This window comes from Elgaria multicarinata, chromosome 7, assembly GCF_023053635.1.
Source record: "Elgaria multicarinata webbii isolate HBS135686 ecotype San Diego chromosome 7, rElgMul1.1.pri, whole genome shotgun sequence".
In the NCBI taxonomy this organism is placed as follows: domain Eukaryota; kingdom Metazoa; phylum Chordata; class Lepidosauria; order Squamata; family Anguidae; genus Elgaria; species Elgaria multicarinata.
Window position 1 is genome coordinate 90999396 of NC_086177.1, and position 15516 is coordinate 91014911.

The following is a 15516-nucleotide window of genomic DNA, read 5'->3' on the forward strand; positions in this document are numbered from 1 at the left end:
GGTGGATTTAATATAACTCAAATCATCACAATTTAGTGGATTAGAATGAAATGAAACTCTCTAAACTGATAAGAGATTTATGGGGTAATCTATAATCCCTTCGGAAACATGTACGTCTGTTGTTGTTGTTGATTAAAATATACCATTCTCAATGTTTGTATGTCAGCACCATTAATGTGTTAATTTAACCAACACCATGATAAGGGATCCAGTCCAATGGCCACTGAGTCCTTCCAATGATTGTGTAAGTGGGTAATGGAATGGGACCTAGGGGGTGGAAGAAGGTCTCCTCCTCTTCTCCCACCTTGGTAATTGGAGAAGCCAGTGAAGTAGACCAGGGGTGGAGAAACTTACCAAGATGATAACATAATGCCCCTCATTTTGTATTATGAGATGTTAACCAATGATGATACAAGAGGCAGAGGAGGAAGTGGGTGGTTATAGCTTCTGGTAGCAGCCATGAACATGCTCTAAACTCAGCTTCTAGCCCAAGAACCACTGCATGTTATATACTCCCTACTTGGAAAACACTTTTGAGTAGGGAACAACTTGCAACTTTTATGTAGGTTATTATTTGTGCTGATTTGCTTTTGAGTATATTTAGCTGGACTGCATGTATGGATCGAGGACAGACATTGAACATACAGTGAGGAGAGTGATCTCTTCTCAAAGGAATTCACCAGTCTGCACTGTCTTTGGGTGTGCTCTACCAATGTGGGAAGTGGAGTGGTGGAGGTGCCTGTCCCTTCTCCGCTTCAGTGCCCTTATTGGTGGCGTATCCACAAATCATTGGTTGGTCAGGTGGTCAGTGTGAAGGGTGTGTGTGTGTGTGTGTGTGTGTGAGAGAGAGAGAGAGAGAGAGAGAGAGAGAGAGAGAGAGAGAGAGAGAGAGAGAGAGAGAGAGTCAGGTGGTCACACTCACTGCTGTCATGCAGCCCGGTAGTAATCAGTTTCCCCTATGGCAATCCAGCCCTTGGGCAATCTGGCCAAGAAAGATGCCTTATACATCTTGCCCTTGCCTTATACAGATGACACCTAGCAAGCTGGTAACCAGACATATATGCCTTTAAATCCCTATTTCTGCAGGAGGTGAGGAAGATGCAGCTGCTTCCATCTGTCCCTACTCTGGTGCTGTCAACCTACTTCCACATCTGCTGCCGGGAGCAAGACTGTAGGCATGGCACCCAGCAGGTGGGAGAGAGGATGGATAAGTGGACCAGGGAGGAGCCATGGACAGGAGGAACCCTGTCTCTCTTATCTCCCACAGTATCAGGATTTCAAGCAACAGTATCCATGTTTCAATATACCAGTTCTAGACCCTTGATCTCTGCAGTATAGAATACCGAAATGATTTTTTAAAAAAAGAAAAAGAAGAAACAAACACTTTTTCTTTACCTTTTTAGGTTCTGATATGTTATTAACATAAATAGTGTAGACCCCGCTTTTGTTAAAGCCAGCTTGGTAGGCATCTGCACAGTCTCTGAATGCCTTGTCATCTTCTCTTTTTGCATTCTTTAGTAAAACTGCAAAACAGAAAATGAATATGATATTGACATCTGCAATAACAACCTTCATAAAGATTTAACCAATGGCTATGTTTGCCAGCTGATTTGGACTGGCCCTGCTATGCTGCCTTGAAAAGCAAGCTGATGCAGAAATCAATAGCATAGTCTTGATGAAAGCTTCACCTGTTATTTATTTATTTATTTATTACATTTATATACCGTCACATAGCTGAAGCTCTCTGGGCGGTTTACAATAGTTAAAAACAATGAACATTAAAAACAAATATACAAAAAATTAAAAGCATAAAACAGCAATATCCATTTAAAACAGCTATTCTGGGGTCAGTTAAAAAAAAAAACCTCAGCATATGTTGTTAAGTGCCTGGGAGAAGAGAAAAGTCTTGACCTGGCACTGAAAAGATAACAATGTTGGCACCAGGTGAGCTTCGTTGGGAAGATCATTCCATAATTGGGGGGCCACCACTGAGATGTCCCTCTCCCTTGTCCTCCCTTGGAGGACCTTAGATGTTGAGTGCAGTCTGCATGTCACACAGTGGAGCAGGGGCAGTAAGAAAGAGGGGGAGGGGAGGAGAAAACAGGGCCACTTTACTATGAAGTGGGTCAATGGAAACTAGACATTACATGGGAGATATGCAAATTAACTGGCATTCCTATTAGTCACTTACCTGGGAGTAAGCCCCACTGAACTCAATGAGACTTATTCTTGAGTAGGGTTGGGTGGGAAATTTGTTGACAAATTCTCACTTCCCAAACATGCTGATGAACTGGAACAGTTATACACTGATATCTGTAATTTTCAGAATTTTGTGGTGCATATTTCGGGGGGGGGAAACAGTGCCCCAAAAGCATATCTTAAGGGAAGGCCACACAAAGATGCATATATTAATGTATATGTTAGATGAAAGAGTGCACAAAAATGGTTTACATCAGGGGAAATTGCTCAGGGAAAATGCATACATTTTAAACCATGCATACAAAGATGCATAGATTTGGAAAACTGAATCAAAAATTGGCACAATATGAAAAAAATGCACAGGAAAAGACATGCACATTTTTGTGAAGACATTTCAGAACATACGAAGCTGCCTTATACTGAATCAGACCATTGGTTCATCTAGCCCAGTACTGTCGACACTGACTGGCAGCAGCTTCCCAGGCTTTCAGGCAGGAGTGTTTCCTGCCCTTCCTGGAGATGCTGGGGATCAAACCTGGACGTTCTGCATGCAAAGCAGATGCTCTACCACTGAGCTACGGCCCCTCTTAGGGAGAAAATGACAAGCCGATGCAGAAAAAGAATGTGCTAATGTACCTTATTTTGCATAAGTGCCCTTTAGTGCAACACCAACGGTGTTTGCTGCTGCCACTGGTTTGCCTGATAAACCTATTGCACCAGTAAATGCTCTTGGCAATGCTCTGGAGGTTGCTTATATCAGCACAGTGTCATTTATATTAGCACTAGTGTCAAACTGGATACTGCCCAATGCGGGGGGCACCTTTGCTCTTACCCTAGAGTGTGGTTATGTTGAGATACATGTGGTCAGTTGCGTTTGGGGGGCATGTTCTGCCTATCACATTGCAAGCTCAGAAATGTACACACTGAACACAGATTGTGAGTCTGTATTTGGCCTGGAAGATGCACACTGGGTAAAATCTTGATCAAAATCAAACTGAATCACTTTTCTCATGCATCCCTACCCCAGATAGGCTAGGATCGAGAAGCAGGGAAGAAAGAAGTCCAAAATAATGACACAGAAGAAGAAGCGTATTTGGACTGGAGAGAGGCATGGATTATTATTTTTTTTGGAAAAGACAAATAAGGAAGGATTTTAATTTGAGCCTCTTGCACTTCCTGAAATCCTTCCCTTTGCCTAGAAAATGTTCACGCACAAAGTTGGCACTGTACAAGTGACAATCCTGTGAGTGCTAGCTCCTTGTTCATTGTGATCCACTTATGCGTACCTGCCACCCCCTGATGTATTCAACTGTTGGCGTGCCATCACAAACATTTAGGTCGAATGAGAAAAGCTGGAACTTGTGGATAGGAGTGGATGCATGAAACTGAGCTGGATGCTGACAGTCAGAGGGATTTCCTGCATCTGCCATGCTTCACAATGCTTTGTGTGAGGAGATCCTGAACCTGCCCTAAGTCATTACATTGAACCATGAACCTTCTTTTGATCAGTTAAAGTACTATGTCAAATATAGGCCAAACATCTAGTTAAGTTATTTTTAACCCATGATAATAATGTTATATTATATATCAGAGGATGCTGAGGAAAGCCTGTGTCAATTGAAATTAATTTTGATTTGCTCCATAATCTTAGATCTACCACTACAAATAAGAAATTCAAAATATTTACGGGGTTTTGTTCCGATGGAAATAATTAACCAATCCTATTAGTAATCGAAGGATGCTTATCTTGATACTAGCGTATTTCAACATTTTCTGACACTTCTAATCATACACTGATATAACAAAGGATGTAGTGCTTTGTTACTTTTCAAAATATCTGTCAAATACAGTTGTTATATTAACCTAAAATTGACTTTTCCTGATTGCACTCTAGGATATTTAGTAGTGATCACACACATACTAAGACTGTGTAGTTCCACTCAAAATTAAGCTAATAGAAGAGCAGAAACTTTCTTAAAGGTTAGTTATGTAGCCCCAACAAAAGATATAATTATAATATAAACCATTTACTCTTGCACCTAACACAGCTGGATCTCTGTGACATCAGTGGCATTTTGTGTGTTAATATTAAAATGCTCCAGCTTAACTGGTTTGTGGATCCAACTGTACTTTATTTCCAGTAGTGCTAAGAAAGGATACAATCCACCCAGTAGTACAAAGAAAGGTTGCAATCCACTCCACATAGGTCTCATGGGAACTACATTAAAATTATTGGTGTCTCTTGGGGAACAGAATACTACTACTTGAGTCCCTCTATTTCTGAAGTTCAGAGGTGAGCTCCACTATTTCTATAGCCAAAACAGCACCATCCATATGCATGATGAAAATATCAGTAGTCTTGGGGTAACTCTAAGGTTTGCAGATGTACAAATCATCATGAATCATCACCATCACCCTTTAAAAGAAAACCCTGGGTGGGTGGGATACCAGAAATAGCTCAGTGGCCACAGAACACCATCTGTTGGGTGAAAAGCACAGAGAGTCATGTGGAAGGGAGAATGAAATAGAATAACATGGCGGAAGGCATGGCTGACAGACTGGAACACTGAACAGGAGCACTCTCCACATTGCACCAATTGTTCCCTCTAATAGCTGGGTGAGTGCCTATAAGTTTGGAAGCAAAATGGGGCCACCTCAAAATAAGTCAGTGGCTTCTAAATATCTAGTTCTCCAACCTGGTGCTCGCCAGATGTTTTGAGCCACAACTCCCAACATTCCTGACTATTGCCCATGCTAGCTGGGGCTGACAGGAGCTGATGTCCAAAAATTCTGAATGGCACCAGGTAGGGGAAGACTGACATAGGTGCATACATGTATGACATAGGCCATAGCTAGACCTAAGGTTTATCCCTGGATCGTCCAGGGGTCAAACCTGTTCATCTAGGTGACACACAGAGGATCCAGTGCTCAGGCAGGGGTGAACCCTGGATGATCCCAGGATAAACCTTAGGTCTAGCTGTGGCCACAGTACATACTTTGTGATATATATATATCATTTGAAACACACATTTCATGACAGGAACCTGCGAGCTTACAGAACGTCACTGATAAGTGTTGAGCCTTAAAGAGTGTAGGGATAGGTTTGAATGAGCCAGAAGTCAAATAGACTGTGTGAGTTTATCAACATGTCTAATGGCTGAAAACTAGTGCTGGGCTGAAACCTGCCTCCTATTTTCAGAAACTTCTCTCTCACTGTGAAAGAGGCATTGCTTTTTTCTGCATCTTTCACAGGGAGGGGGGAATTCAGAGAATTTTCTCCTTGGGGAGGGGGACAGGGTTTCCACATACCATTTTTTAAGTGTAGCTGATTGCTGAAGGGTGTTATTCCAACAGCAACACCCCCGGCACTTCAAAGAGCCCAGCAGTTCTTAGTGAATGCCTATTGGAGACCATGTGACCTTTCCCTCTCCAATAAGCATCCAGGAAGGACTCCTGGGCTCCTGAAAATGCCAAGGGTGTTTTTTTTTAAAAAAAAAAAAAAAGGAAAGAAAGAAAGAAAGAAAGAAAGAAAGAAAGAAAGAAAGAAAGAAAGAAAGCCCCCTCAACAACACGGCGACATTTAAAAAGGTATGTGGAAACCTTGTCCCCCTCCACAAGGTGAAAATTCTCTGAAATTCTCACCTCTCGCAGCCTCTTTCACCCAAAATGTAATAATGATCTCCCCCAGACACACAAACACACAAAATCTGGAAAGACATTCATAGCCATCCCAAATTTTATTTTTAAGCAGACGCTGTCTTACCTCCTTCTTTTGAACAAATGCTGACTAAGCTGTGAACTGTGTCCATTAGCTCCAGCTGCTGTTTCTGCAGAATACTATTATTGGTGGTTGCTTTACTCAGCTGCCTCTCCAGTTCTTGGATGATGTAGCTTTGACGGGAAACCAGGCCTTGCAGGTTCTCTTTTTCCTCTTTCAGAGTATCCAGCTCCCCTTTATGTCTTTCTTCCATTTCAAGGATCTTGTATTCCAATAAACTGGGGAAACAAACACATCAATACCACATCACGTTTCTTAATTTTAAGGTGTGTTTTGTAAATAGCTAGGTGGGGTACCAAGATGCAAGAAGAATCAAAAACATTTTTTATATGAGGTAGGGACCAAAAAAACTTTGGGCCCAGTCCATCCCTGGAAGGCAGCCCGGCATAGAACTACCTATCCAAAGTTACCTCTGCCCCAACACACACACAGAGGAGGTACATTGCAGAAAGGTATTTTTTAGATATTTACGAATTGTGCCTTAAAATAGACTGTTAGTCAGTGAAGCTGTTGTTGTTTTATGCTGCTCTCTCTTTTTAATGGTCTTGTCTTTTGTATATTGTCTATGTGTTGGTTTATTCATATTTTTTAAAATTATTCATTATTTGACTTTTGTTGTTAGCTGCCTTGGATATGTTATAAGAAATGCAGGATATTAATGATGAATGAATTAATGACTATGTACCAGTCTTCCTTTATTTCATTTCATTTCATTTCATTTATTACAGTTCTATACAACCCCATAGCCAAAGCTCTCTGGGCAGTTCACACACACAAAAAAAACATTAAAATGCATTATATAACGTGTAAAAACTATCCACGTAATGACATAGAACAGACAGCACAAACAACAACAACAACAAATGCATGTAGAATCAATGACTGAAGATGTCGCAGTGAGAATGTATATCGCAGATTCAGATACTCTTCAGTTCATTCTCTCTCTCTCTCTCTCTCTCTCTCTGGGCATGGCTAGATGATGTCTTCTTGATCCTCCCAGAGTGCAGGACACGGAATAACTGGTTCAAGTTAAAGGAAGCCAGATTCCAGCTGGACATCAGGAAAAACTTCCTGATTGTTAGAGCAGTACGTCAATGGAATCAGTTGCTTGGTGAGGTTGTGGACTCTCCCACACTAGAGGCCTTCAAGAGGCAGCTGGACAACCATCTGTCAGGGATGCTTTAGGGTGGATTCCTGGATTGAGCAGGAGGTTGGACTCGATGGCCTTGTAGGCCCCTTCCAACTCTGCTATTCTATGATTCTATGATTCTATGAGGGGAGTGTAGGGTAAAGATCTCTCAATTTTATGATCGTGAGATCGTTGCCCTCATCTACACATGGTACGCAACATCCCAGGGAGAAGAGAACATTGTGGCCGCCATTTTGTTTTGTTTTTTGAATCCAAGAAGAGCGCAGAAGCACTCCTGCAAAAAATGTACATTTTTTTTAGAAAAAACCCACCTTCCTCTCCCCCCACCCCACCCCCGAGGGGCACAGGGTGACCCTCCTGTGAGTGTGGATGCCCCTGAGCACTCACGAGGCCCCACAAGTGCTCAGCAGCCACCCATGTGCGCCCCAAAATTGTGCACAACCCCCTTTGTAAATTGTGCATCCCCCCTGCACCAATGGTAGCCTTAAAGGCCCCACTGACATAGGGGCAATGGTGCAAATGCTCCATGGTCCAGGTGCAATTGCACACCCCTAATCCTTCTGGCTGAATGCAGCCAGTGTGTCTGCGTTATGACTTTCCTCCGAGTTTCACCTAAAGTGAAATTCTATGACAAATTTGGAGGATCCTTCTTGGAGAAAGCATCTGAGAAATTGCAAGAGGAGCAAACAGGAGTTTCAACTCTCCAGTGAGCCCCAGAAGAAGTCATTGCCAAAGGCCCCCAGGCAGGAGCAACATAACCTAGACCTGTTTCGGGATCATACTGCCCACAGCCCTGGCCTGACCTTGACACCAGGCAACATACCATTGTTGAAATGTGGAAGGGTTCCCATTTGAAAATTAATATTTGGATGAGGAGTAAAGCTGACTAGACTGGCTGTATGGAATTTTTTTTCTTTTTTTAAAAAGAACTGTATGTTTCATTAAGATTATGATTTAAAAATGAGATAGCATTTACAGCATAGAAGAATATATTAAAATGTGTGTAGAGAAAGCAGCATGATGTAAGATCTCATCTCTCTTGATGCAGAAGAATTATCCCCAGACCATGTGGTTTTTCTTTTCATAGTCTACACAAGTATTAGAGGTTGCGGACATTTTCAGTTAAGCAATATCAATTTCTCTAAATCTATTCAATATCTCTGTGAAGTGACAGAGGAATTATGGCATTCTAAATTTTCTCAGTCTGTATGGTTACATGAGTTACACAGTGTGTTTAGAGTACAGGGAAGTGAAAGCAGTAATTCAGATTTTTTAAAAAGAAAATGATCCTTCCAAATGAGAAATTAGAAGCAAACCAACACGATGCTTCCTCTGCCAAGATTTCTCTTGCTGACGTTGTCTTAAGCATTTGCAAAAAACAAAAAACAAAAAAACAAAAACTGTTCACAGTAAGTGTTCTTCCTTCTGTGTAAACCATAACCAACAGGTATACTTCAAATTATGAGAATTTTATTTACATCCCTCTCTTTATGACAAGGATGTTTGTTGGAGAATTTAATTTGGGTGGTTTTTTTGTAAGCAAACTGACCTAATTTGCACTTCCTGGACAAATATGCAAATCAGGACACAGTTATCCCTCAGATTCTGCACTTCTATAACTTTCGTGACAAAATTCTTGGCTCAGAAAATGCATAGAAAAATGTGTGTTTAGTGGGGAAATGCATACAAAAAGGCACGTTTTGGAGAAAATATGTATATAAAATATGTGTAAAGAAAGATGTGTTCCATTTACAGGTGAATTTCCATACCTTTTTTTAAAAAACAAAAACATGAGAGACAGATGCAGAAATGGGATGGAACAGGCTTATAACTAAACACATGAGAAATTGACATGTACCAAAAGTAGGCTGATCTCCACTCCATAAATATATAAAGTTGCCTCATACTGAGTCAGAGCATCAATCCATTCAGTCTGCTATAGGCTAAACTGACCAGTAGTGGCTTTTTAGTCATACCATTCTTTCAGATCTTTCTTCCATATTTCTTTTAGGTTTAAGCTCAACCCTCCCTTTGCATCCATTCTCTCTCTCTCTCTCTCTCTCTCTCTCTCTCTCTCTCTCTCTCTCTCTCTCTCTCTCTCTCTCTCCCCTGTGGCCTCAGCTAGACAAGGGGGGTCGGAGGGAGGTGATCTTGTGATTTTATGATTGCGAGATCATCACCCTGTTTTACATGCAGCCTGCGACATTGAAGCCACCATTTTGTTTTTCTTTTAAAGAACACAGAGTACACGAGCACTCATGCGCAGAAGATAAGTGTTGTAGGGTTGTTGTTTTTTTAAAAAAATCCCCGCTCTCCCCACCCCACCCCGGCTCCTTGCGGCTCCCGGCTCCTCGTGGTTACTGTTTGGTGGGGGTTAACTTACTTTTTTACTCCACATGCATACAGCTCCTCTTTAAAAAATGGCGCCCGCAACATTCCTCTTCCCTTTTGAAACATTGTGCAGCCAGATGCTGGGGGAGGATCATGGAAGCAGGTAAGACCATGATCCTCCCCCGCTACACCATTAGGTGTAGACATTCCCGTCCTTTCTGACTGGGGTTCTGAACCCTCAAGGTTCTCTTTGATCTAGGCATGTGACGAATCCTGTGACAGCTTTACTCGTTGCCTTGGGAACTGTATTTCCCAAGGGACACCAAAGTCTTTTTTCTTGGCATGCTAGCAGTTTACTGGAGAGGGAAGAAAATCAGCGTTGTTTAAAGCAAAACAAAGAATGGTTTGGGGCTGGAGGGGAGTTTCAGCACTGGAGAAGAACTCAGAAACTATCTACTTTTTTTTTTTAAAAAAAATGAGCACTGTGAACCTGAGCTCTGCAAGCATCACCTTCATCTCTAAACACCAGATCTCACTAGGCGACTGGAAACTGCATTTAAATTTGGCACCAGGGATGCATTGGTCACTAGAGTGATGAATCTCTTGTGATGGTCCAACATTAGCATAAATCACCAGTATCATAAAACCTTCCCTGTGCCAACCCCCCCCCCCATTTGACACTGGCTGGAGGTTTAAGCAATAAAACCCTCCTGTTCCAATAAGAACGATGTAAATATATCCCATATGCCGACCAGTCTTTTGATTGTGTATGCCAAAGATAATGTTTCTTCTTTTATTCACAGACTAACCAGTAGATTCAAGCCTGCCAGTGTCTCATGTGCTGTCCAAGATTTAATTCGGTATCTCCCCTCTGTCGCACACACTCACACCTCGCAAGTCTCCCACTGCTGCTTTTATTTCTGGATAACAGATCAGTGGCAAAGTGCCTTAAATATGGGTCATTTCACTGAAGCTAAGGACGTAATAGCATCCACATGTTGCTTTGACAGACTGTCACAGACCTTCAATGCGGGATGTTACACATGATAAACAAACACTGAATTAAAGTCAAGGGTCTGCTACACATTCTACAGTAACTTTTTTTTTTAAGGAAAAGCTCTTAAAATGAAACAAAACCCCACTTTTTCCTTAAATCATTGAATGTTTAAAGCCAAGCTAAGACCGTACACAAGGATGGCTTCAATATTACAAAGCCAAAAGTCCTGCTCACGACAGAGGCTGGGTCCTTGGACATGTGAGGAAGGCTGTTCTCCTGTGATGCTCCCAAACTGCGGAATGCGCTCACTCCAGAATTACATCTGAGCCCCAACTCTCTTCACTTTCAGAAAAAGTATTACGATGCATCTCCTTAGCCAAGGCTTTATTTTATTTATTTTTAGTGTGCTATTGTTTTAATTTTTTTTTGTTCTTGTTTTAAATGGTTTCTAGGGTGGCCAGGTATCTTACTTTAGAGAGGGCTTTCCTCTACTGTCAATGGACAGTCCTCTATTTATTTTATTTTACTTATTTATTAAAACATTTGTATCCCACCCTATATTACTGGGAAATCAGAACAATGTAAATATAATATACACAGCTAAAAATATTAAATTGTTAACTAATTAAAACCATTATATATTTTTTAAAAAGCAATAAAAACAATAAAAACAATTAAAAGCAATTAAAACTATATGTGACCATCGAGAATTTAGCCCTCAAAAGCTTTGATAAAGGACATCTTTTTGAAAATGACCTCTGTTTGAAGGACTGTCATGTTCAACTGCAATGTAAGGATACAGAAGACATCAGAAGGGACAGAAAGGGTTTTCCAGTTGTCCATTTAACAGCAGCTTGAGTACCCAGCACACAGGACACCTTCTTGACTATGGCGAGTTGTAGTATATTTCTATTTAAATTAGTGGTTCCCAAAGTGGGCCGGTACTGCCCCCTTGGGGGCAGTGGGATTGCATAGGGGCGTTAAGAGGCAAGGGGGCAGCAGTGGGGCGCTAATGAAGAGATATACCCTGTTTGGTGTTCCCAGCCACGCCGGCTGCAAAACAGGCGTTTGCTCTCTTTTCCCTCCCTCCCTCTGCAAGCCTGCGACGGATGCTTCCCATTTAAATTTAAATTTAAATTTCCTGCATGCCCTTTTTCATTCTCAGCTCCTCAGCCTGGCCACCGCCGCTGCTGCTCAGCCCGGACGCCCAGGCCAGCAGGATCCAGAGGAGTGCAGCCCCTTTAAATGAGAAGCACCTGCCCCAGGCTTGCCGAGGGAGGGAGGGAAAAGAGAGCGAACGCCTCTGTTTGCAGCCAGCGTGGCGTGGCATACCAAGCAGGGTATGTCTCTTTATTAGCGTTTTGGTGCTTTTGAAACATTTCAATTCACCGTTAAAAGGACTCTTCTTAAACATTATTAATACATGTTTGGATTGAGGAGCATCTTGTTGGCAGCACGGCTCCAGACAACTCGGGCTGATGGAGCACCCTACCCACTCATCATCTAAGGCCCTCCTCAGAGTGCCTCCTCCTAGCAGAGGTTTGCAAAAAATGGAGATTTTTTTTTAAAAAAATATTAAGTTAGGCTACAGCTGTGATTGACCTGCTTTTTAAGCACATGCATTCTCTTGCAGCAGCATTTTGGGCCCGCTGGGTGCTCCTTGGCACGGGGCTTGCTGCTGCTGTTAACCCCTCCCCCTCCCTCCCTCCCTGACCCCATTGGACTCCCAGGGAGCACTGGGCATGAGTTTGTGGAACCAAGGGGGCGGTTACCTGAAAAAGTTTGGGAACCACTGATTTAAATTATAGCTATTTCTAAGTATCTATCTATCTATCTATCTATCTATCTATCTATCATCTATCTATCTATTAGTATATGTAAATATTATGCAAAGTGGTGTGTTCACCTTGGTCTTTTTTGGTGGTGGGTGGGGATGATGCATTTCTTCTTTTCTGGCAATGCATACATGGCTACCCTAGATGTACACCCCCTTGGTGGCCTTTTGACAAAAAAGGGTAGTATAGAAAAATAAATGAATAAAATTATGTAGGAGGGAATATGGCTCTCAGTCAGACTAACTAATCCAACATCTTGTTTCCTGCAGAGAACAGAGACCTCTGAGAAGCCGGCAAGCAAGACATGAGAACAAAGTATGGAACAGACAAGGGAGGGTGCAGATCTAAGTCTTACAACAACCATGTGCAGCACGCTCTGCAGATAATATTTTCTCATGCCACTGTGAATGCTCAAAATGCTGCCCTCGCAGCAGCCTGCAAACAGCCATGACTTATGAGAATTCTCACATTTCCAAGACTGGAAATGCATCCCAACAATAGATGCCACACAGGGTCGCTGCCTAAGGCGAAGGAAAATGATGGCGCCTCCACATTCCACATGCAGAAGCTGGCAACTGTTCTTATTTCAGCATTGGTGATGGAACAGGTTCCTCCATCTTACTGGAAAGTAGCAGATCAGCTCAGAGGGTTCAGGGTAGGCAGTATTACACATTCTTTTCTGTATTTCAGCATTTCACTGCTGCTCTCCACCCTCCAGGATGTGCTGCCTGAGGTGGCAACCTCACTCTGCCTAATGGTAGGGCCAGCTCTAGAGGCTTGGACCTTCTGCATGCAAAGCACACTGATCTAATCTGGAGAAATCTATCAAAAAAAATTTCTCCATTTCTCATTTTCCCAAACTAAACATTTATCTCAAACGTTGATTCATCCTGAACTCTGAGACACTTTTAGAAAAAACACACATATGAAAATTATAAGCATTTTTGTGCATATTTTTTGTTAATACATTTTGGTACGTGTTTTGTGCAAGCAATCTCATTATAAAATGCATTTTTGAATGTTTATCTTCCCTAAAACAGACGTTTTTGAATGCATTTTTTCAATTGGAGAACATCATTGCAAAATTGGGAGAACTGCGAATTTTGAAGGGTAATTGAGTTTTGTTTCACATTGTGGTTTGAAAATATGAATTATTATTATTATTATTATTATTATTATTATTATTATTATTATTTCCTGCCTTTTGCTCAATGCTGGGCCTCAAGGTGTCTAGGGGAGTTCGTATTAAAGTAGGGACTGAATTAATTTCTGACCCATCCCTAGTCCAACTTCTGGGAGCGTGTGTGTGTGTGTGTGTGTCGTTTTTTTACCATGGTTCCAATTTTATCAACAAAACAATGAAGGTCAGCAATTTACTTTTAAAAATGGATGCCCTGCAAAAACAGCACAAGGCTGTAGTAGTTATGCCTGTCATACAAAGATAAGCATAATGTACTGCTTCCTTGGGGGAGTGCATGTGTGCATGTGTGTAAGTTGATTTCTCCAGTGTGGTTTGCTGTCTTGTTTTCTATCTCCCACACACTTCTTTAACCACCAGTAAATTAATCCCTACTGATGAGACAGTTAAATGGGTTATATCAATGGCAAAGCAGATGATGTCAAGGAAGGAGGGAGAGCTGGTGGTGGTTAGAACTTTCCTGCTGGCAGGACTCCGGGCTTAAGGACACAGATGTTTTACTGCTTTAGCAACAGCACAACTTCATATTTAAGAAAGCCATCTCGAACATCATGTAGTCCCAAGGGGTGCCAATAAGTAGGGTGGTTATTTAGAGTCCCCTCCTTTATAGTTTTACGAATGCCATTTTATATTTACTACAGAATCAGTATTTTGATAAAGGAAAAATATTCAGTGCCTTAATGATGCTCTCTCTTTAATTTAAGTTCCTAAATTATGACAATGATGAAAACCATATAGAAGAATCTGATGATGGATACAATGCCTTAATGAGTTTCTCTACAAATATATAATTTCCTATGTTATGACAACACTGAAAACCATATAGAAGCTCTCAGAGTGGTATACAAACCTAGAACTGGTGAAATGCCCAGGAACATGGTCAACTGTCACCAAGAGTGGCCAGTGTACTAATTTTATTTCTCCTTTGTTGATCCATACATCAAGGAGATTTGCTTCATACCCACAACCTCAAAGCTATCTTTAGACAGGAAGCTTGAATGTCATGTGAAGCAGAAATGCCAACATAGAATAATGGCATCTAATGTTCAGAGTCGCTATCATCAGTAAAGCATGCTGAAACTATTTATTTCAAATCTTTGATTAGAATAAAAGGTCGCCACATTTTGGAAAGTTAATTACTGAAATTCTTTGAAAAGTTCATTATTGTAAGGCTCGGAGTGGAGATGTCCCATGATAAGGACTCACAGAGAAATCGGGTTAGGATGGTGGGGAGGTATAGACACCCCATTGCTGGGACAGGAGCTTCCCCTGCCCTATAGCCCTAGTTATGCTGTGGAAAGATCTATGGGTGTAAATATTCTGCTAACAGTGTCTCTGCCAGTGGCAGGCCATGAAATGAAGCATTCACAGGCACAGTGGAGGCAGCTTTGGACATCCCGGATCTTAAGTTCCTCCATTCCTGTAAGAAGGACCTCTCAGCTAAGATGGACCTCTCAACTATGCTGGCCTGGTGTAGTTAATTTATCCCCCATTGGTTTCAATTGGGGGATTTAAAGGGGAGAAAACGATCCACCAGATTAAAAAGCTAGGTGAAACCAACTTCTCTACCACCTGCCCTATCAAGTAGGACATAGTGGACAATCCACCATTTCGTTCCCCACCTACTCCAATTAGGGTTGCTGTTAGTGTATCTTTACACACTCAGGGACAGCCTAATTACTGGTGAGTTGCATCTGTTTATGTTCTTGAAGATTAACGGTTGCAATTCATTATCATGGGAATTTAGAGACACCTTCGTGGGACACTGAAGGTGTCGGATTGGGATAATAAAGACCAGGGTTTCCCAACCCTTTTGGGTCGGTGAGCACATTTGGAATTTTGAGAGTCATAGGCCCTTGAACAAATTGCTACTATGGGGGCTTGGCCATTCACAAAATGGCTGCCATGGTGGGCATGACTGGTCACAAAACACTATTTCCCAGAAGAAAACAACAGTGGGAGTAAAAAGTAGCTTAACCAAGAACTTACATACAAAGTAGACATACTCCAAAATACAAACAGACAGAC

The 15516-nt window shown here is 41.7% G+C and overlaps 1 protein-coding gene across 1 annotated transcript in view; it reads right to left on the reverse strand.

The window, feature by feature from the left end:
* The window catches only part of ANGPT1 (angiopoietin 1), a 190164-nt gene that overhangs the window by 43056 nt on the left and 131592 nt on the right, over positions 1-15516 (reverse strand). The window contains exons 4-5 of the mRNA XM_063131050.1: positions 5963-6195; positions 1396-1523 (exon numbers count right to left, since the gene is read on the reverse strand). Of these exons, the coding sequence (XP_062987120.1) occupies positions 1396-1523; positions 5963-6195 (361 nt within the window). The remainder of the gene's footprint in view (positions 1-1395; positions 1524-5962; positions 6196-15516) is intronic.